At 42.0% G+C, this 20,769-nt stretch overlaps 1 protein-coding gene across 1 annotated transcript in view; it reads left to right on the plus strand.

Annotated features, from left to right (window-relative positions):
• The first annotated feature begins 10,177 nt into the window (after nt 1–10,177).
• OAT (ornithine aminotransferase) overlaps nt 10,178–20,769 on the plus strand; it is a 24,704-nt gene continuing 14,112 nt past the window's right edge. The window contains exons 1-5 of the mRNA XM_012642372.1: nt 10,178–10,224; nt 15,664–15,750; nt 17,137–17,364; nt 20,249–20,473; nt 20,575–20,670. Of these exons, the coding sequence (XP_012497826.1) occupies nt 17,166–17,364; nt 20,249–20,473; nt 20,575–20,670 (520 nt within the window). The 5' untranslated portion in view covers nt 10,178–10,224; nt 15,664–15,750; nt 17,137–17,165. The remainder of the gene's footprint in view (nt 10,225–15,663; nt 15,751–17,136; nt 17,365–20,248; nt 20,474–20,574; nt 20,671–20,769) is intronic.

Here is a 20,769-nt window from a genome sequence, read left to right on the forward strand (position 1 = left end):
TTTTTTCTTTTTAAAAATTAAAACCACCCTAGGCCAGGCATGGTGGCTCATACCTATAATTCCAGAACTTTGGGAGGCCAAGATAGGAGGATCACTTGAGCCTAGGAGTTCGAGACCAGCCAGGGCAATACAGCAAGACCCTGTCTCAAAAACAAAAAAAAAAAATTAAAACCATTCCAGTAGGTGGGAAGTGATATCTTGTCGTGGTTTTGATTTGTATTTCTCTGTTGACTAATGCCATTGAGTGTCTTTTTGTGTACCTCTTGGCCATTTAGCTATCTTTGGATAAATATCCATTTAGGTTATTGGCTCGTTTTTAAATTGGGTTGTTTATCTTTCTGTTGCTGAATTTTAAATGTTCTTTATATATTCTAAACACTTATATCCTCCCCTTATTTCTTTGTACATTAAAATAAATATATGGTCCAAAGATTCCCTCCTCCCTTCCTTTGCACAAACTTTTATTGGGCACCAACTGTGTGCCAGGTACTATCCTAAGCTCCTGGAATGCAACAGAAAGACCCTGGCTTGGCATTGGTGAGAGGAGCTCAGGTGAATGGAGCTCGCAGACAGGTGCATGCGTAACTGGTGCAGTGGAGTGTGAAAATGCCGTGGCTTTCCTGTCAGCTGTTTCTGCACAAAGAAACACTGTCCTTACCACTGACGTCATTTGGAATTCAGGTTGGAAATATATACGTATGCTACTAATTCCACTTTTGCCATGCTTGTTCTAGACAGAGCTGGTTTGTGTTTTAGAAAGGTTTTGGCAGCCATTTATAACTCCCAGAGTGTGGCAAAACATTACTAACATAGAAGTTAATGATATTACCAAGATAAGTTCAAAAGACCAGAGTTATGTGTTTTTCTGAAATGAATCATATCTGGCTTTTCCCCCCTTATAAAGTCATTAGCTTCCATCCTGGTTTTCTAAAATAGGTTGAAGTGAGACTACGTTCAGTGGTTTAGAGAAATCTTTGTCTTACTGGGAGTATAAACCCATGTAATTGGATCCGCAGCTGATTTCGAATTTCTCCTTCAACTCTAGAAGATGAAAATACTATGCTGGAATAAGAACTCCATGGCAGGACAGATATAGGATGTTTTGGCCCAACCCTCTCTTTAGAAGCTTAAATATTTAGCAACCACACTTGCAGAAACGCCTGGTCTCCTGATGTGGGTGCGTATTTTCAAGGTCGTGACAGAGCCACATACCCCCTCTTGGTTTACTGTGTGTCAGGCACTGTGGTAGGCCCTGGGGGTTCCCTGTTGAGCAAATGAGACCTGGGCCCTGCCCTCCAGTCCCTCCATGAATCTAGTCTGGTGGCCTTTCAGCTTTAAAAAAATTTTTTTATTGACGCATAATAATTATACATATTATTGGGATACATGTGATATTTTGATACCTATATACACTGTGCAATGATCAAATGGGGCATTCAGGATATCCATCACCTCAAACATCTACCATTTATTTGTGTTAGGAACACTTCACGTCATCTCTTCTAGCTATTTTGAAATACGTGACAAATTGTTGTTATCTACAGTTGCCCTATTGTGCTATTGAACACTAGAACTTCTTCCTTCTACCTAACTTCATGTTTGTACCATTAACCAGCCTCTCTTCATCCCCTCCCACCCCTTTTCCAGGGTCTGGTAACCATCGTTCTGCTCTCTACCTCCATGAAACCACCTTTTTAAACTCCCACAGATGAGTGAGAACACGCGATGTTTGTCTTTCTGTGCCTGGCCTATTTCACTTACCATAATGTCCTGCAGTTCCATCCACGTCGCAGCAAATGACAGGATCTCATTGTGTTTTTGTGGCTGAAGAGTAGTCCATTGTGTACATGTACCACATTTTCCTTATCCTTTCATCTACTGATGGACACTTAGGTTAATTCCATATCAGCTTTTGATCTTATACTTTTCAGATAAAAAATAATGACCCTACATCATCCCTAATATATGTGTTTATTCAAATTGTATGAATATACACAGTGCTAATAGATGATCTACCCTGCAAAGTAAAATGTGCATTTAAAAGGGTAAGATCATAGACCAGGGTGGTAGCTTCTGCTTGTAGTCCTAGAGCTTTGGGAAGCTGAGGTGGGAGGATTCCTTGAGGTTAGGAGTTCAAGACCAGCCTGGGCAACACAGCAAGACCTTGTCTCTACAAAAAAATTTCCAAAAATTAGCCGGGAGTGGTGGCACATGCCTGTAGTCTCAGCTACTCAGAAGACTGAGAGTGGGAGGATCGCTTGAGCCCGGGAGTTTGAGACTGCAGTGAGCTATGATGACACCACCGCACTTCGGCCTGGGCAACAGATCGAGACTCTGTCCAAAAAAAAAATCAGATTATAAAACGTAAATAAATTTTCTTTTCTTTTCTTTTTTTTTTGATACAAAGTCTCTCTATCGTCTAGGCTAGAGTTCAGTGGTTGATCAGAGCTCACTGCAATCTCAAATTCCTGACCTCAAGTGATCCTCCTGCCTTGGCCTCCCAGAGGGCGAGGATTACAAGCGTGAGCCATCGCACCCAGCCGATTTTCTAACATTTTCTTCTTTCATATTTATATTTCATCTTACATCCCCTGCCCACTTTCTTGGAGACTGGTGCCTGGCAGACAGGCTGGTTCCTGACACTTTGCGTTTGTGCCTGGGAGTCCAGACCTTTTGCAGGTGACACCTCATGCACTTTGCATTGCGTCATTGTCTAGTTCTTTCCTCTGGGAGAGGTGCTCTCTCCCTCTTTCTGTCTCTGTCTCTCTCTTTGGCAATTCGTTCATATGTTTGGCAGATCTTTTATCTCTCACACCCCAATATGGTGATATTCAATCAATTTCTGTTAAATTATTAAAATGTTTTCACTTTTTGGTTAGTCAAATTATGTTTTATTCTTTGATGTTTAGGGATAGTTCTATTTTTTCCACAATTTTTTCAGAAGTTTGGATAACAAATCTTTCTGAATTTGAAATGATTCGAAAAGAAATCTTGCATTAGTAAAGATGCTGTTCATAACTTTGGAAACATTGATTTTTATTAATGATTTCAGCCGTAAGAAGTATTTTTTTTCATTCTAGTTGTCTCAGATTGAGAAAAATAAAAATGAACTACTTAGAAAAAAATGATCATGCACTTGGATGTCACAACAAGGTTAAGTTGCTCTAAATTTTCTAAGTACTGTCAGTTTTTGTAGTATCTCATTGAGAGACCGGCACCAGTCCAGGGACCACACATTAAGTAGCCTGTTTTATTCTCATGTGAGCCCTAGATTTAGATGTCTTAGCCTTGAAATTGGACTTGTGGGCAAGTTTTTTGACCCAGCAATCCCACTTCTAGGACGTCGTCCTACAGATACACCTGCAAAAAATGTGAGAGACAAAAGTTATCCTTTGTGACATTGGTTGTCACAGCAAAAGATTGGAAGTAATGCAAGTGTCCTGCAATATGGGCCTATTAATGTAGCTATAAACAAAAGAATGAGGGCATCTCTCCATACTGAGACAGAGAGAAGCCCAGGCATATTAAAAGGCAAAGTACAAAAAACACACATAACCTGCTATCTCAGGTGTTATAAAGTGAAGAAAACAATGACATATATCTGTATTTGCTTCTATTTGCATGAGGAATGACTGGGATGGATAAACAAGAAAGTAATACGAAGTGTTGTCCATGGGAACAGGCTGGATGGGGCTGGAGCAGGAAAGAGACTACCCAGTGTATGCTTTTTAAATTTGCCTTGATTTGTGAAAGAAGCAAATGTATTCATTATTTACAAAACAAAAAGAAGTTGCCTGGGGGAGAAAACTTCAAAGAAGAAAGCAGTTCTATAGAATGATGAAAAAAAGAAAAGAAAAAAAAGAGCTAGATATTTTAACATACATCATTTGATGATTTCCAAAGTTCCTTTTAGCATCAATCTTTGGAAATTTAGAGGAGAACTGAAATTGTCTTTTGACTGTCTGCCCCCTGGGGCACTGGGCCACCTCCCTGGATTTATCTCAAGCTTCCTTTTGAAAACTAACACTTGGGAAGGTGTTACTAAAGCTTGTTTCTTGACCAGAAGGCCAGCTCAGTGTGAACTTCAGCCCGACTGTGCTTCCCAAACTCCAAGGAGCTGCAGAGGTAACTCTAGGGTGGCCCGTGTTTACAGCCACAGTGGGAACAGTTTTCTGAGCTATCTGCACAATGCTTCATTTAACAGAGTTTAAAAAAAAAAAAAAGAGACTTTTCTTCTAAGCTCTTTATATATCAGAAAAAAAAAATGGACTTTTCTGAATAAAATTACTCAATGATAAAATATTGCTGCCTTTTAAACTGACACTTTTTAAAGATTTCTAAGTATATACATATTATAATATATGACTTATTTAAATTTCAATAGCAATCTCTGTAGAAGAGGGAAGATTCACAGCTAGAGGACTTGGAAAAGTCCTTTACTTATCATTGTAAATAAAAATAAGTATACCACCATGTACTGAGCCCTGGGTGGCTTAGAAGTGGCTGGAGTTTTAGAAGTGCCACATCCATCAGTGACCCTGAGAACATCCCATTTTACAGGATGGGTTAAGTGGGCTGCAGGGTCGCAGTTTACTCAGCTAATGAGCAGTGGAGTCAGGATATGATTTCTAGATTGTCTGACTCCAAAGCCTGCTCCCTTAACCACTCTACAGCACGGATGCCAGGCACTCTGGAGTGCGGCTAACACGTACCTTAGAGCATTGGCCACACCAGCACGGCCGAATGTCGTGTTCACCCCTCTAACTCAGAAGGCCAGAGCTGCAATTTCTTTAATTCCTTTGATTTCTCTTGGAGCTGTGCACTGTGCTGTGTGAATTAGGAGCACTGCACAAATAGTTCAAAATTGAATTAAAAATGGGGAGATGAATGTAGTAATTAAGATGCTCCAGTGCTATAATCTATGTTTAAATTAATAGATGAAGTCAGACAACAAAAGTTAATTTGTTTCATCAGTGGAATAAGTTAAACTTGAGGTGGCAGGGAAGAATATAATTTAAGGATCTCTAATTTAAGGATTTAATTAATCTTTATTAGTAAAATCCTTTGGAGGAGAATCCAGTTTAAAAGAAAAGGATCCTATACCGCTGTTAATGACATGACAGCCACAAATGCAAAGCATATTGGTGACCCAGATACCATGGACTGGCATTGCTGTCTGTGACTGTATTTTCCAAAATGGTGAATAACTCTCAGCAAAGTTCTGAACAAAAAATATTAAATATCTTCAGCAAAGATGAAATGGTTTATAATACCATATTATATTTATTTAATAGCATTTAACTTTGAAGTTAAAAGAATCTTAAAACTACATTTATTTAAATCAACAATGTTAGGGAAAAAGTTATTTTCAATGAACAAATCATGGGATTTGTTTTCTTTTCTGGTTTGTTTTTATTATAGTCCAAATAAAAAGAGTCAGAATTAATGTCCTTAAAAGAAAAGTAATCAGGTAGGTGTGGTGACTCATGCCTATAATCCTAGCACTTTGGGAGGCTGAGGCAGGAGGATCACTTGAGGCCATGAGTTTGAGACCAGCATGAGCAAAAGTGAGACCCCCTGTCTCCACAAACTATAGAACAATTAGTGGTGGCGCATGCCTGTAGTCCCAGCTAACAGGGAGGCTGAGGCAGGAGGATGCCTTGAGTAGGAGTTTGAGGTTACAGTGAACTATGATGATGCCCCTGCACTCTAGTCCTGGGTCACAGAGTGAGACCCTGCCTCAAAAAAAAAAGAAAAAGCGTTGGCACACAAGAGTTCACCTTCGTGGAATCAATAAAAAAAAAATCATTGCAAAATACACTGAGCTTCTTGGTATCTAAATAGATAAGGATGTAAATGTTTAACTAGTACTTGAAGTTTATCTTATTTTATTTTTTAATTAATGAGCAATGTAATATTTTCCAAACAAATGCTGCTTCTAACTCACTCTTTAAATTGTATCAAAGATTTTCATTTAACCTTTTTTGCTTTTAGTCTAAATTCTGACTTTCTGATTAAATGTTTCAAACATGGAACATGATGGGGCAGAACATCTGGCTTCTTGGCTGCGTGACCTATTTCATAACACTGGTGGGGCCCTTTACCTTGGAGTTTTGGATTTCTTTGTCTTTAGAAGTGTTAGATTAGGTCTTTAAGGCTCTCTCTTCAGCTCAAAGTCTATTCTGTGTTTACATCTCTAATTCATATGTTAATAATAAGTATAAAACATATGTATTATTTTTCAATACTGAGAATTAGCTGACTTTTTCAGCTCAATGAAAGAAACCTCTTTTTAAACATTTGCTATTAAGCTGATTTAAATAGCCTGATCCCCAGCTTGGTGAGCTGAATCTTCCTGGTCCTCTTCCATCCTTCTGGTGTGTTCTGTTCTCTTTCTCTTACCTGGTCTACAGGCACACAGTGTCTCTGGCCACAGTCCCCAGCTCCCAAGGTCATCTGAGAGGCTCTCCTCCAGGTGTTATGCTCCATCCTGAGAAATGGTGCATCTCCTCTCTAGCACACAACTTTACAAATTTATCAGGCCCAGGTGACATTCCTTCAGCAGCAACAATTACCAAGGTACCAAGGTGTTAATGGACAATAATGCTTTGAAGTATCCTCTTTCCTTCAACTCAAGCTTCTGGGGCTTTAATCTGAATGGCTGTTACTCTTCTAGGGGTGGAATCTCAGAACCATATCCCCCATAATGGCTACCTGCTCTGCCTCTAATTTCTGCCCAGGGGAATAAAGGCAAGTAGTGACAAGTGTAGAACAGAAATTTCTACCAAAAGCGACTGTAGAGATGGGTGCTGGGAGGCCGCAAAAATCCTGCAAGACAGGCTCTGCCTTCAGTCTGGTTGGGAAGGTAAAGACATTGATAGATAAAGGGAGCTAGAGAGATATGCGAGTTAAATAATGACTGCAGGCAGCCACCAGACTAAGGGGGAGGAGGAGTCCCCTGCAGCCTTCGTGGTCAGGGAGGGTCTCACATGGGAAGGGCAGGGAATGCAGCCAGAATTCTTTGCTGGAGTTCAGCCAAGGGGGAGAGAAAAATAAATAACCCTGGCAGGCACATCCTCGTAGTAGGACCCATATTTTAACTGCACAATTTCTGAGTCTCTGCCTATGGTTCCCACTTCAGACTTAAGTTCAGAACTTCTACTATTCCTCTCTCACTGTCCTTGTGGCCTCGTTTAACTTGGCTCCTGTCAAATCCCTGCCACTCTGGACTTAAGGAGATTACTCTTCTCCAGACATAAATACCTGCTCCAACCTAGTGCGGTGGCAGGAGGAGGGACGAGTTATACATGCTGCCCAGTGTTCTGCCGGGAAGACATCTTTTTAGGGTGAATACGATCTGGAAAAAAAATTTCTCCTGCTGCGTAAAAATTACCAAACACTTATTTCCTCAGTTTCCTTATCAGTTTTCCTCCTTGGCTTTCAGCTTGGATTTTCCTTTTTAATCATTTGAAGCCCAAGTGGCTGTAAGCAATACCAGTGACAAGTCATAACGAGTTAGACAATGAAGGAAGGAATGGAAAGCAAGAGGACTGCATGACCCATAAATTGATTTTCTGGTCACTAAATAAGTGAGAGCTGCCTGTATAAGAAAATCATATACTCTTTCCTTTTTTATACAGTTGCAGCTTTTTTAGATGGTCAAAGTTGCAAGATTTCTGTTCATACCTGTTGCAGGACCATTTCCTGAACTTCTCCCTCCTTATGAAAGGGACTCACACAGTCTTGCCTGATGTGAAACCCCTTGCGGGTTCAGGGTACCTAAGGCACTCAAGAGACATTTGTTGAATGAACTGATGAAATTAATTTAGGTTTTAGATACTTGCCATGAGCACCAGTCTTCATAACTGCAAGTTCTTCAGTCTTTATGGTTTCTGTGTAGTTAATTACTTGAATTATTAATAGTTTTAGAGGCTCAAAAATCTTTGTACTGTATACTCTACCCTTATATATTTCTAGATGGTACAAATAAAGTGCATACAAATAAAGCAGCTCTATTTCTTGGTTGAAAACAAGCAGCTTTCAAGTTCAGGTCTCCCTGTCAAGGCCACACTATGCTGAAAAACAACTGCTAGTAGAGAAACCATAAAATATGATCATGCTCTCTGTACCCATTGCATTTTTCTGATAAGAAAGGAGATAAAACCCAGACATTCTCAGCAGTTTCTTGCATATGAAAACTATTGCCTTAAAGAACACCTTATCTGTGAGTCCAAAGGCATTGCAACATATTTGGGTGTTACACTTAGGTCTTGAGTGTCATACTCCCTCCTGAATTCACCTGCTCCAACTTGCCAAGGCATAATTGGGGATTCCTGGGCTCCGTAAGAGTTCTAAGAGCTGTGCTTGGCTCTGAACACCTACCCAGGACCATGCAGAAACCATTCCTCTCTGAGCCCTTGGGCAGAACAACCTAACATGCAGGAAGATAATCACACTGTACTCTGTGCTGTGGATGAACAACAAAGGAATAAAAGGCAAAGTTCTGCAGGCCATAACAATCTGAGCAAGTGACCTTGGCCTAGGGCAGGTTTGGCCCAGGAGCCCCTTTTGGTGTCTTGCTGTGTACATCTGCAGATGTTGGCAGCTCTGCCTCTGTGCCCACATCTCTTCCTTGCCACTACCAGATAGCGTGGACTTGACTTTCCGCTCAGCTCAGACTTATCTCAGCCAGTTATGTGTGTTGAATGTCTTCCAACTGCTGGCGTTCCAGGAGGCTGACATGTAGAGACTGCCTTAAAGCAGCAGTCCCCAACCTTTTTGACACCAGGGACCGGTTTAGTGGAAGACAGTTTTTCAACAGACGGATGGGGACGAGGGGGTGAGGGGAGGGGGGTGTCGCCCCCTCAGCTCCATCTCAGATCACTAGGCATTGGATTCTCATGGGGAGCGCCCAACCTGGAACCCTCGTATGTGCATTTTGCAGTGGGTTTTGCGCTCCTATGAGGGTCTGATGCGGCTGCTGATTTGACAGGACAGGGCGTGGGCAGCGATGCGAGAGCTATGGGGAGCGGCTGTGGGTGCAGGTGGGACTTCCCTCCTAAAGGGAGGTTGGGGACGGCAGACTTAAAGGACTCCCTGGCAGATGCTTATCACCCAGCTCCCTTCCAGCGGGGTCACTGATGACCTCAGCCCAGGCAGGTGGCCTCTCCTCACATTCCTTCTTTCTTTGGGTCCTAGAAACCTCACTTATGGCCCTTTATGCCTAGGGTTGATAATGGCCCTCCCTGGTGCACTGGCCGCAGGTTACTTCTCCATCCTTTGTGGTTTACCTGCCCACATTTACATAAATGTCCAAATTGAAGTGTGTCATCTGTTTGCAGCTGGGACCCTGACTGATCACTGTGGCCCAATGGAATGTGGTGCCTGCAGCTGTCAGCGCCTGCCCTCTGAGAGCCGTGCGTGGCACACGGGTTGGACTGCCCCTACCTGTGGGCAGTCGCTTCCCCTCTCTGGGTCTCTGTTTCCCTACACTTAACATAAATGTCGTAGACTAAATCATGGCCAAGTCCCTTCTGATTCTAACACGAGATTGTCCCGGAATATCCATTTTGAGCTCCGAGGTTTCCATCTGGATGTGGAGGGCATCACAGGCCTCTGCACTCTGAGTACTGCCGTCCTGTATTTAACGGCAGCGATGAGCAGGTGGGCGGTGCATTCTCCAGCGGCAGCAATGACTGCGGGCGTGGACTCAGCAGCACAGCTCAGACCTGCGCACATGGGGCACATGGGGTCAAGGGCCCGGGATGCGGCAGCTGTGTCCGGGCAGAGCTGGTGGCGGTGCCCGCAAGGCTCCGCGACGGAAGGGACCGGAGGAGGCCGGAGCGCGGGGCTGGAGTCGCGCCCGGCCCACGCAGCGAGCCCGCGGGGGCCCCACAGGCGTTTCCTCCTCTCGGGGTTCCGTCCTCTTGCCAGCAACGGGCGGACGGTAGTCCCTTCGGTCCTGCCGAGAAGCGCCCGGGCAGGGAGGCGCCCGAGGCCCCGGAGGCGCGAGCGCGGCTGGAACCCGGGATCACAGCGGAGGTCGGCGGCGCGCGGCCAGGCGGGGCCCTCGCGATTGGTGGCCAGCCGTCCGCTTCAGCCAATGGGCGGCGAGGGCGTCCCGGGGGCGGGGCGGAGCCGTGCTTTTAAGTCTGCGTGACGTGGTGCCGTTGCCGCGGCGCTCCGTCGACGTCTCGAGACCCGGTTGTCTTCCGCTGCCGTCAGGTACCCGCGCGGGGCTGCGGCTCTGGCCCAGCCGGGGCGCCCCGACGGCGGGTGGCGAGGCAGGCGGGCGCGGGGCGGCCCGGGCCGGGTTCCAGGGAGCGGGTAGAGGGGGCGCGCCGAGCCTCGGCCGGACCCGAGGTTCCGCTTACTCCGGGGGCGGCTCGGACTCGGCGGTCTGGAGTCCCTGGCCGGCACGCGGCCTCGGCGCTCAGGGGCACGGCGCATCCCGGCCGGGCCTGAGCCCCGGGTTCCTGGCGTAGGGCGGCGGGCGGGCAGGAAACGGAGAGAGGCTGTGGATGTGGCACCTCCGCCTGCCAGACCGGGCGGAGCCGGCCGGCCCTCGCCTCACGGCCTGTGGGTGCCCGGCCTCGGCCCCACCCCGGCCCCACCCCAGCGGAGGCCCCACCTCTCGCGCCGCGGGGTTTTCGGGAAGGAGGCCTTTGGGGACACAGCGGGCACCCTCGGGTCCTGGGGTGGGCAAGGAGGGTGCATTCTGGATACAGGGGACTGCGCAGTAAACGGTGACTTTGGTCACGTGCCGGAGGCGCTGATGGAGAATTTGACAGGGGTCCAACTGTCCCGGGCGTCTCCTGGGCCCTGCGGCTAAACCTGCCCATCTCTCCCCTCCCCCAACCCCTGACCTATCACTTTCTCGCCAGCCTTTGTCCGCATAAAAAAATTACACAGCCACGTGCAGGTCAATTAGATGGTGTCGAGATTGGGGCCGACAGGACTTTCAGCATGAAGACCTCATCCTCAGAGTTCTTTACACACATTGCTGAGTATCAGTAACTCCTACTTGAATTCACTGAGCTCTTGTCCTCAGTGACCTGCGGTCTCCTCCCTTTGTCACTCTATACTTAACCTTCTTGGTGTTCCGTTTTACCTCAGATAAATTCAGGGGGAAAAGCAAGAGTGACTTTGAAATGAAGTGGCTTTTCTTTAAGAAATTACCAGTCTCCCAAGTTTCTCAATTCTATATCTCTCCTTCCGGGATCTTAAGAGTTTCTGTAGGAAAACTAATCCTTTCAATTGAACCTGGAACTGTGGTTTAGATTATAATCTATTAGAATCTTATCCATTTGAAATAAACAGTGGACTCCTTTCATTAGAATATCTTGGTTCCGTCTTTAGAGAATCTAGTTCTTTTCTTTTTTTCCCCCCAAATTCATATGTTGAGATAGCTCTTGACTATGAAAAAGATGTAGAATCCCTTTAATAAAAACAAAATTTAAATTAAAAAGCTTATTGTTTGGGGTTTACAGTTTTTCATTGTGTTTAAAATTAGTTTTGCATCTCCTCTCCCAAAGAAAAACCCAGTTTAACTTTAAATAGTAAAACTTCTTAAAAAGGCATTAAAATAGTGATGAATGGACCGAAGTTTGGAGGTGTGTGGAGGGCGAGGTGCAGTTGACCCAATCCTTTTTCAGAGGTAATGCTTAGTTGTTTGCCAATGATGCACTTGAGTTGAATTTCAGCCAGAGTCCTGATTATGTAAAAAAAAAGGCCTGTATTTGTGAATGGTTACGTCAAGAAAAGTAAATATTTGACAAAAATAGCAAACCGAATTTACTCCTCAAGTTGAATATTTTAAGTGGCTTTTGGATGACTTTACACTGATTATTTTTTAAAGTAATTTAAGAAAATGATATTTAATAGTGTAGACTAAACTGTTCAAAATGCAGCCTTTTATGGAAATTCTTGTAGGTATGTGCTGAAGTAGATAGGAATGGTGAAATGGGGGAGGGAGTAATGGTAGCTTCAAGGACTCTGTTAATTATAAGGATCACTTAAAACTTTCAGTGTTAAAATTTCACCTTGTCAGTAGCAATTTGTTCTTATTTCTAGGACCCGAGTGTGGACCTCAGTTAAATGCTGGACAGCAGACTGGAACACATTATTTTGACCTTTGAAGGCCATTAATCTAATGAAGTGAACTCCTGGTGAAAAGATTAGTTATTCCAGTTGAGGTCTGAGTGATCACTGCCTCTTAGCATTAGACTCAACTCGGTTAGGGACAGGTGATTTCGTGATTTCTCTTGGTCACTTGCTACCTTGACTCCCTCAGGAGTCCTAAGTGTATTTAGGATTGACCTCATTCATTTGACAGACAAAGACTGCCAACAGAATGCCGAACCTGGGCTAGGTTCTAGGGATGCAAAGTGAATTGTCAGATAAAATTACTGTCTTTTTATGGAGCTTAGAGTCTAATGGAGGACAGGCATGAAAACAAGTGTCCTGAAATGTTAGGACTGGTGACAAAAGTCTGCAAAGTCTTATGGAGGGACTTATGTGGTAAATTCTATAAGGGAGGGTGAAAAAAAAGCTAATGTGTATAGTATTTATGCATAGAAAAAAAAGTCAATGGTTATCTAATAAGTGTGAAATTGCAGGTAATTTTCTTGTCTGTGTTTTCTAATTTTTTTATCAACAGAAAAATTTTACTCTTTAAGAAAAACCAATTTAAAAAAGAAAACATGGCCCTGTTGATTTTTATATTTCAGAAACTGGCTAGATGCCCTGTGAATTTAAGGGCAGAAGGAAGCTAAACGAGTGGCCATTTTGTGCTAGTTTTCGTACTTTAACATTAACTCACTTAATCCTCAGTAAAGCTTCAACCTCGTTTTACAAATGGGGAACTCGTAGCTCGGAAAGACTGACAAAACTGTCCAGAGATACTCTTTAAGAGCCACATACAGAATTTAAATCCTGGTCTCCAAACTCTGTGGACTTTCCTTTCTGTTCTCTTGGTTTTCCAAACTGTTTTGGAAGAAGAAGTTATTGATGTTGGCTATATTTAAGCCGATCCTTAATTCTGTTCTGGTATTTTCCCATATAGTGCCAAGCACAGTAATTTGAACACAAAAGGTTCTTTAATAGAAGTGTATGTACAGGATTCTGGTACACCATGATGCATCCAACTTCTGACCTTTCTCAGTCGAATTTAAATATCCAGACTTCAGCTTTAAAAACTTTAAGAATGAGAATTAGTAATGTTTTGAATGTTACTAAGTTATAATTATCCTTTAATAAAATTGCCCGAACTCAGCAGATAAATGGATTTTTTGTTCCATTTCTGTTGCGAATTAGCTGAACAAATAACTCTTATATAAAACGAGAATGTTGAATTTACTTAATCTCAAAGGTTCTTTTCACTTGCAGTCTTTCATAATTAAGGTGCTATGCAGAGGGTTTTAGTAATTTTTTAATACCTCATTTTTTTTCTTGGTGAAGTCACAGAGCTGTAGACCTGGATAATGAAATCATCATATAGAATAGTTATTATTTTAAAATTTGACCCTGTTCCCTAGAAACAGATGAACTTTCGGGTGTGATCATAATCAAGGCTGCACTTCCTTTAGGAGTAGCGAAGTCAACCTTTCTTTAACCATACTCTGTTTTCTCAAAGCTTATCAAATCCTTTCTTTTTCTCTTACTTTTGTTTGTTGCCTAAACTTTCTCTTTGTTTAATGTGATGACCCTGGCAGACATCCAGTTTCATTTTCAGTAGCATTTTTTTCTCATTAAAAACATAATTCATGATCATTGTAGAAAATGTGGAAAGTATAGAATAGTAGAAAGATATCCACAATGACCTTTTTGTGCTTTTCCTTATAGTTTTTCCTTAATTTTTTGCATAGTTGAACATCTTGTATATATGATTTTATTTTCTTCACTCAAACATATCCTAAAACATATCTTCATGTCATTAAAATTTTATTTTAAATGGCTGCACTGTTTGTCGTTATGTTGAACCATTCTCATCGAACATCTTTTATGGGTGTTTCTTCACATTCCTATTTCTTTATAAAAGAGCTTGGGAGTGAAATTACTGGTCTGAGTACAAACACATGTAAGACTTTTATTATGGCTCTAATTCTTTTCAGAAAGTTGTTTCAGTGTGGAGTATTGCTTAAGTGATATTGTGAAATATATATTTCCTCTTCAACCCTGTTTCTGCCTTGCAGCTTCTAAAATCCTTAGAATCTCCAAAATGTTGCTTTTTTGTGTGCTAATGAATGACTGGTGGCTGACAGCCCCTAGGCAGCTTCACAATGAGGGCTGATCTCCTGAAAGACCAAGGCAAGACTAGAGGGTTGGGACTTTCAGCCCCATCCCCCACCCTCCCTGGAAGGGTGAGAGACTCAAGGTTAAGTTGATTGCCAGTGGCTTAATCAATATTGCCTAGCTAATGAAACCTCCATAAAAGGCCCCAAAGGACAGGGTTCAGAGGCCTTCCAGATAGGTGACACATGGAGGATCCTAGAGGATGGCACACCCAGGGAGGGCTTGAAAGCTCTGCACCCCTTCCTCCATACCTCTACCTATGCATCTCTTCCACTGTATCTTTTGTAACATCCTTCATAATAAACTGGTAAATGTGTTTCCCTGAGTTCTGGGAGCCACTCCAGCTAATTCATTGAACCCAAAGAGGAGATCATGGGAACCCCACCTTGAAGCCAGTTGGTCAGAAGTTCCTGAGGCCCACACTTGCAACTGGTCGGAAGCGGGGAGGCTATCCTGTGGGTCTGAGCCCTCAATGTGTGGGATCTGACACCATCTCTGTGTAGAATAGTGTCGGTGTCAGAATTGAATTGGAGGACACCCAGCTGGGGCCCACCACAGCATTGCTTGCTTGCTTGATGTGGGGGGGGAAAACCCCATCCATTTGACTATTACGGCAGAGATGACTGGGAATAGACCCACACGCACACAGAAATATTTGCAAAACAGGTTTATATGCCAGCCAGCTCAGAGGGGGATTTTTCCTCCCAAATTGTGAGCACTAGACAAAGAGCACTGCAGTCTTTTATACACTCTGCTTAAGTAGGAGGGGCACGGTTACAACAGGGTTAACTTTAGTGAGGCAGAGTCTTAAGCTACTTTACAGCTTGGTACACTAATTGCTACAGGTGATTTATGAGGGGAACGGTGGCAGGGGAGGAGGGGATCCAGGTAAGGATCACAAGGGAGAAAGCCTGGTAGTGGAAAATTCCATAGTGGAATTTTCCAATTTTCCACTTCATGACCACAGAGATCTTCACTGTTGATTGTTGTGTTGGTGTGAGAGCAGAGGAGAAATGGGATTTCAGATTTTCCACACCCACAGCCTGAGAGTGTTTTATTGCTAATTTGTTAGCAAAAAGTAATGTCCTTTTTTATTTGGTCAAACAGAATTAATTCATACTGAGTAGAGCATAAAGAGCCCAAGAAAGAAGTTATAGATTAATGTTTTAGACTTAGCAATAGTATTTTGGAAAAGTTCTGTTTAGAACAGTTAGACATTTTTGCCAGCAGCCACCTCCAATCTAATGGTTCTATATCACTTTTTTTTGTTTGTTTCTTTGTAGCTACCCCTTTCAGATAAAATCTGGTGAAAGCGTTATGGACCTTCTTAGAAAACTATACCTTTACTTACAGTTCTGCCTTTTATTTCAGGAGATATTGGACCCTCTGAATACTGTCCGATCATCTCTGGATAAAAATCTGTTTTCTAGTGTGAACTGTGGGAAGAAAGGATTGTTGGTAAGTCTTTGGCAAACCAGAATGCTGGATTTTGTTTAGTAATTTTGAATTCTTGAACATACTGGATTTACTGGGTAGCGCCAAGTTGAAAGGGAAGTAAGCCAAGCTCCAAGTATTATGTTTTGCTAATTTGGCAGCTCACATCAAGAGTGCTGTGAGATTATGCATGGTTTGACTTGTCATTGATAGAGTTCTGTTGAAACATGAATGAACTAGTCTTTTAAAAAATAAGTATAGATGTACTACTACGTATGCCTAGTTTTTGGCAACTTTCCCCAATCTTGAATTTATCTTTAAACTTTTTTTTCTCCCAGACATGATTCCCGTGCTTTCTAATTGCCTTTTTATTCTTAGTTTCTTTCATAGCTTACTTTTTATGGCTTATAGTGATGCTTAATGCTAAATTGGACACAAAGAGGTATGTGAAGCCCTGTGGTGGGGGCTGGTTTCAGGGCTGGAGGTGACTGGGAAGTGTTGCCAGGACTGTGAAATATACAAATATGTTGGAGTAAATGCAGGCATGCTCAGTGATGGTTTTGTTACTAACATTCATGCAAGTAACTTACTGTGTTTTGATGTTTTCTAGTTCCCAATTACCTTTTTCTCCTTCAAACAATTGCTTTTATGCTGTAATCTTTTGGGGATAAGTTTTATAGAAACAACCATCTTAGCAGAATAGTTGTTTCTTTTGGGAATTGCTTTTGGAAATTTTTAAAAAAAAATACTTTACATTTATATACTTTTTGGGTATGTTGAACTTAATTGTAAAAGCTCTTCAAAGCTATTATGAATTACAAAACATTTTTTCCCTAGTGTTTTTGCGTTTCACCTTTGTTTATGATAAATTTGACCTATAGAAGTTTTAGATATTTGTGGCTAAATAACAGATTTTACCTTTTATGGTTTCTATCTTTGGTGTTAAGATCTTCCCATCTCCCAAAAGTCGACTTTTTCCCCTCCATACCTGTTCTTTCTCTTTTACCGTGGTCTGCGTTATCTTTGTAGAAACCAAATCTGTAATTGCTTCACTCTCCACAGACAAGGACTAAAGAGTTCTCAGTCCCTGTGTCTCCTACCCTGTGACTGCTCTGGCAGCTGCCTTATTATTTGTTTCCCCTGCGCCTACCCTACAGTTGTAACTGCCCAGTAGCATCATGCTGGGTGGTATTGGACTGGACGGTGGTAGATCCTCAACAGACACTTAGCGCTTGCATCAACTCTGGAGAGACTCTCACCCTTATTGATTGATTGATTGAGATGAAGTCGTACTCTGTTGCCCAGGGTGGCCTCCTGCCTCAGCCTCCCAAGTAGCTGGGACTGCAGGCATGCACTACTGTGTCTGACTCAAGATTCTCACTCTTAATGCCTTCTCTTTTCTTTGGACAGATCTGTGGTTTTCCTGCTTGAAGGACACAATGTTTTCCAAACTGTCACATTTGCAGAAGGTTGTGGTGCTTGGTCGTGGAGTTCATTCTTCAGTGGCTTCTGCTACATCTGTTGCAACTAAAAAAACAGTCCAAGGCCCTCCAACCTCTGAATACATATTTGAAAGGGAATCTAAATATGGTGCACACAATTACCATCCTTTACCGGTAGCCCTGGAGAGAGGAAAAGGTACGTTTCATATTAATCCACTCCCTCCTTTTTTGCTTGAAACCTTTTGTAAAAATCAGTTGCTTTTATATTTTCTCAGTATACATTTTTCCAGATGCATTTGAAGTCCATAGTGCAGATACAGTTAATTCAGCTTTTACTGAGGGTCTAGTGCTGCTGCATCATGTGCTGTGGGGGCTGCAAAGATGAACTCTTTTAGTCTTTTTTTTTTTTTTTGAGACAGAGTCTCACTCTTTTGCCCAGGCTAGAGTGAGTGCCGTGGCGTCAGCCTAGCTCACAGCAACCTCAAACTCCTGGGCTCAAGCGATCCTACTGCCTCAGCCTCCCGAGTAGCTGGGACTACAGGCATGCGCCACCATGCCCGGCTAATTTTTTCTATATATTTTTAGTTGTCCGATTAATTTCTTTCTATTTTTAGTAGAGACGTGGTCTCGCTCTTGCTCAGGCTGGTTTCGAACTCCTGAGCTCAAACAATCCGCCCGCCTCGGCCTCCCAGAGTGCTAGGATTACAGGCGTGAGCCACCACGCCCGGCCTGCAAATATCCTTTTAGTCATGAAATTTTTCCTCACAATTTTAGCATCCATTAATGATTCTTGCTTTAATAAACTATGGTAGTTGCCAAATAGTGATTTAATCTGCAATTTGAAATAACAGCCTTAATGAAATCAAACCAAAGTTTATTACTTAGCTTTATGCCACAAGATGACAATATAGGAGTATTTGTCTTATACAATCATTAGTATGTAATTTATTTGGGCCCAGTACTGTAATATAGATATATCTTCTTCTTTTTTTTTTTTTTTGTAGAGATAGGGTCTTGCTCTGTTGCCCAGGCTGGAGTGCAGTGGCATAATCATAGCTCACTGTAACCTTGAACTCCTGGGCTCAAGCGATCCTCCCGCCTCAGCCTCCCGAGTAGCTGGGACTACAGGTGTGTGACACCATACCTAGCTAATTTTCCCAGACTGGTCTTAAACTCCTGGCCTCAAGCAGTCCTTCTGCCTTGGCCTCCCAAAGCACTGGGTTTACAGGTGTGAGCTACTATGCCCAGCTAGACATACCTTCTTTTGGATAAATGAAAATCTAGGTTTATGTATTACAAATTTGGAAACAATTTATTTTATAAAAATATACTTTACCAACATTTGCAGAGTGTGGACTCTGGGAGTCTGGCTGCTTGGGTTCAAGTCCCTTTCCATGAGTACCAGCTAGGGCTAGTTACTTATCTAAGCTTCAATTTTCTTAACCTCAGTAGAGCAGAGATGGTATCTCTCATCTCTTTTGATGAGATAGGTATGAATGCACCTAATGCGATATGGTATGTAAGAGGTAGGTGTTAACAAGCCCCCCCCAATTCATTTTAATATCGGTAGTCAGTGTTTTTCTTATTGTTATACACATAACAGGTGACATAAAATTTACCATTTTGAGCATTCAATTCAGTGGCATTTTGTACATTCATAATGTTGTGTGACCATCACCTCTATCTAGTTTCAGAACTTTTTCATTACCCTAAAAGGAAACCCATACTCATTAAGCCTTCACTCCCTATTCCCCCTCCTCATAGCCAATGGCAGCCACTAATCTGCTGTCTGGCTTTTTATGAATTTGCCTATTTTGGACATTCACATAAATGGAATTATACAATATGTGGCCTTTTGTGTCTGGATTATTTCTTTTTTTAATTTTTATTTATTTATTTTTGTTTAAAAAGAGGGGTTCTCACTCTTGCTCAGGCTGGTCTTGAACTCCTGAGCTCAAGCAATCCTCCCGCCTCAGCCTTCCAGAGTGCTAGGATTACAGGCATGAGCCACCATACCTGGCCGTGTCTGGCTCCTTGCACTTTTCCTAATGTTTTCAAGGTTCACTCACTGATACAGCAAGCATCAAGACTTCCTTTGTTGTTATGGCTGAATAATATTCCGTTGTATGGAGAGACCACATTTTGTTCACCACTCAGCAATTGATGACATTTGGGTTGTTTCCACTTTTGGGCTATCGTGTATAGTGCTGCTATGAACATTCAGGAATAAGTATCTGAGTCTCTGATTTAAATTCTTTTGGGATATACCTAGGAGTAGCATTGCTGAGTCATATGGCAATTATATGTTGAACTAGTTGAGGAACTGCCCAACTGTTTTCCATAGTGGCAGAATCATTTTGCATTCCCACTAGCAATGGTTCTAATTTCTTCACATCCCTGCCAAAACTTGGGGTTTTGTCTGTTTATTTGTTTTGTTTTGTTTTAATTATAACCATCCTAGGGAGTGTGATAGTATCTCATTGTGGTTTTGATTTGCATTTTCCTAATGACTAGTGATGCAGAGTGTCTTTTCATGTACTTCCTAGCGATTTATATATATCTTCGTTGGAGAAATATCTATTCCAGTCTTTGCCTGTTTTTTAATTGGATTATTTGTCTTTTTATTGTTGTCTTGTAAGAGTTCTGGATACTAGATTTGGAACTAGATACGTGATTTGCAATTATTTTTCTCCCATTCTATTTTTCCCCCATTCTGTGGGTTGTTATAGTTTACTTCTCATGATTTTTGTCTGTTATGTGTAACTTCTCTGGCTTTTAAAATCTAATTTTGGCTCCTAAGTGTTAGAATTAGGAAAAAAGTTTTACTCCAGAGTTTATAACCTTTTTGTGTTATTTTTGTTAAATGTGTATTTTGAAGCTGGACAGATAAAATATAATTCTTAATAATTCCTTATAAACCAAAGTTTATTATGCCTGAGTAAAATAAACCTTAACTATAAATATATGTTAAATAAAGGTTCACATATAAGCATGCAGAGGGCTTGCTAGCACTCCTAATATTTGGACTTTATGTCATATATTAATTTTCTAAAATTATTTTCCTTCCTCATATATTTTAGGTATTTACTTATGGGATGTAGAAGGCAGAAAATATTTTGACTTCCTGAGTTCTTACAGTGCTGTTAACCAAGGGCATTGTCACCCCAAGATTGTGAATGCCCTGAAGAGTCAAGTGGACAAACTGACTTTAACGTCCAGGGCTTTCTATAACAACGTGCTTGGTGAATACGAGGAGTACCTCACTAAACTTTTCAACTACCACAAAGTTCTCCCTATGAATACAGGTAGAGCATGTCCTTGTTTTGGCACATACCCAAGAAAACAATCTTTTTACTTTCTGATAATTCAAAACATTTTTTAAATCTGAAAATGTTCCCCCCGGCAGGAGTAGAGGCTGGAGAGACTGCCTGCAAACTGGCTCGTAAGTGGGGCTATTCCGTGAAGGGAATTCAGAAATACAAAGCAAAGATTGTTTTTGCAGGTATGTGAAATTAAATATTAACTGCTATGATTTATTGATGAAACATTTTTAATATGTTTTCCTGGTATATGATATGTTATTTGCTGAACATTTCATAAA

This window comes from Propithecus coquereli, unplaced genomic scaffold (genome assembly GCF_000956105.1).
Source record: "Propithecus coquereli isolate 6110/MARCELLA unplaced genomic scaffold, Pcoq_1.0 Scaffold179, whole genome shotgun sequence".
Lineage (NCBI taxonomy): Eukaryota > Metazoa > Chordata > Mammalia > Primates > Indriidae > Propithecus > Propithecus coquereli.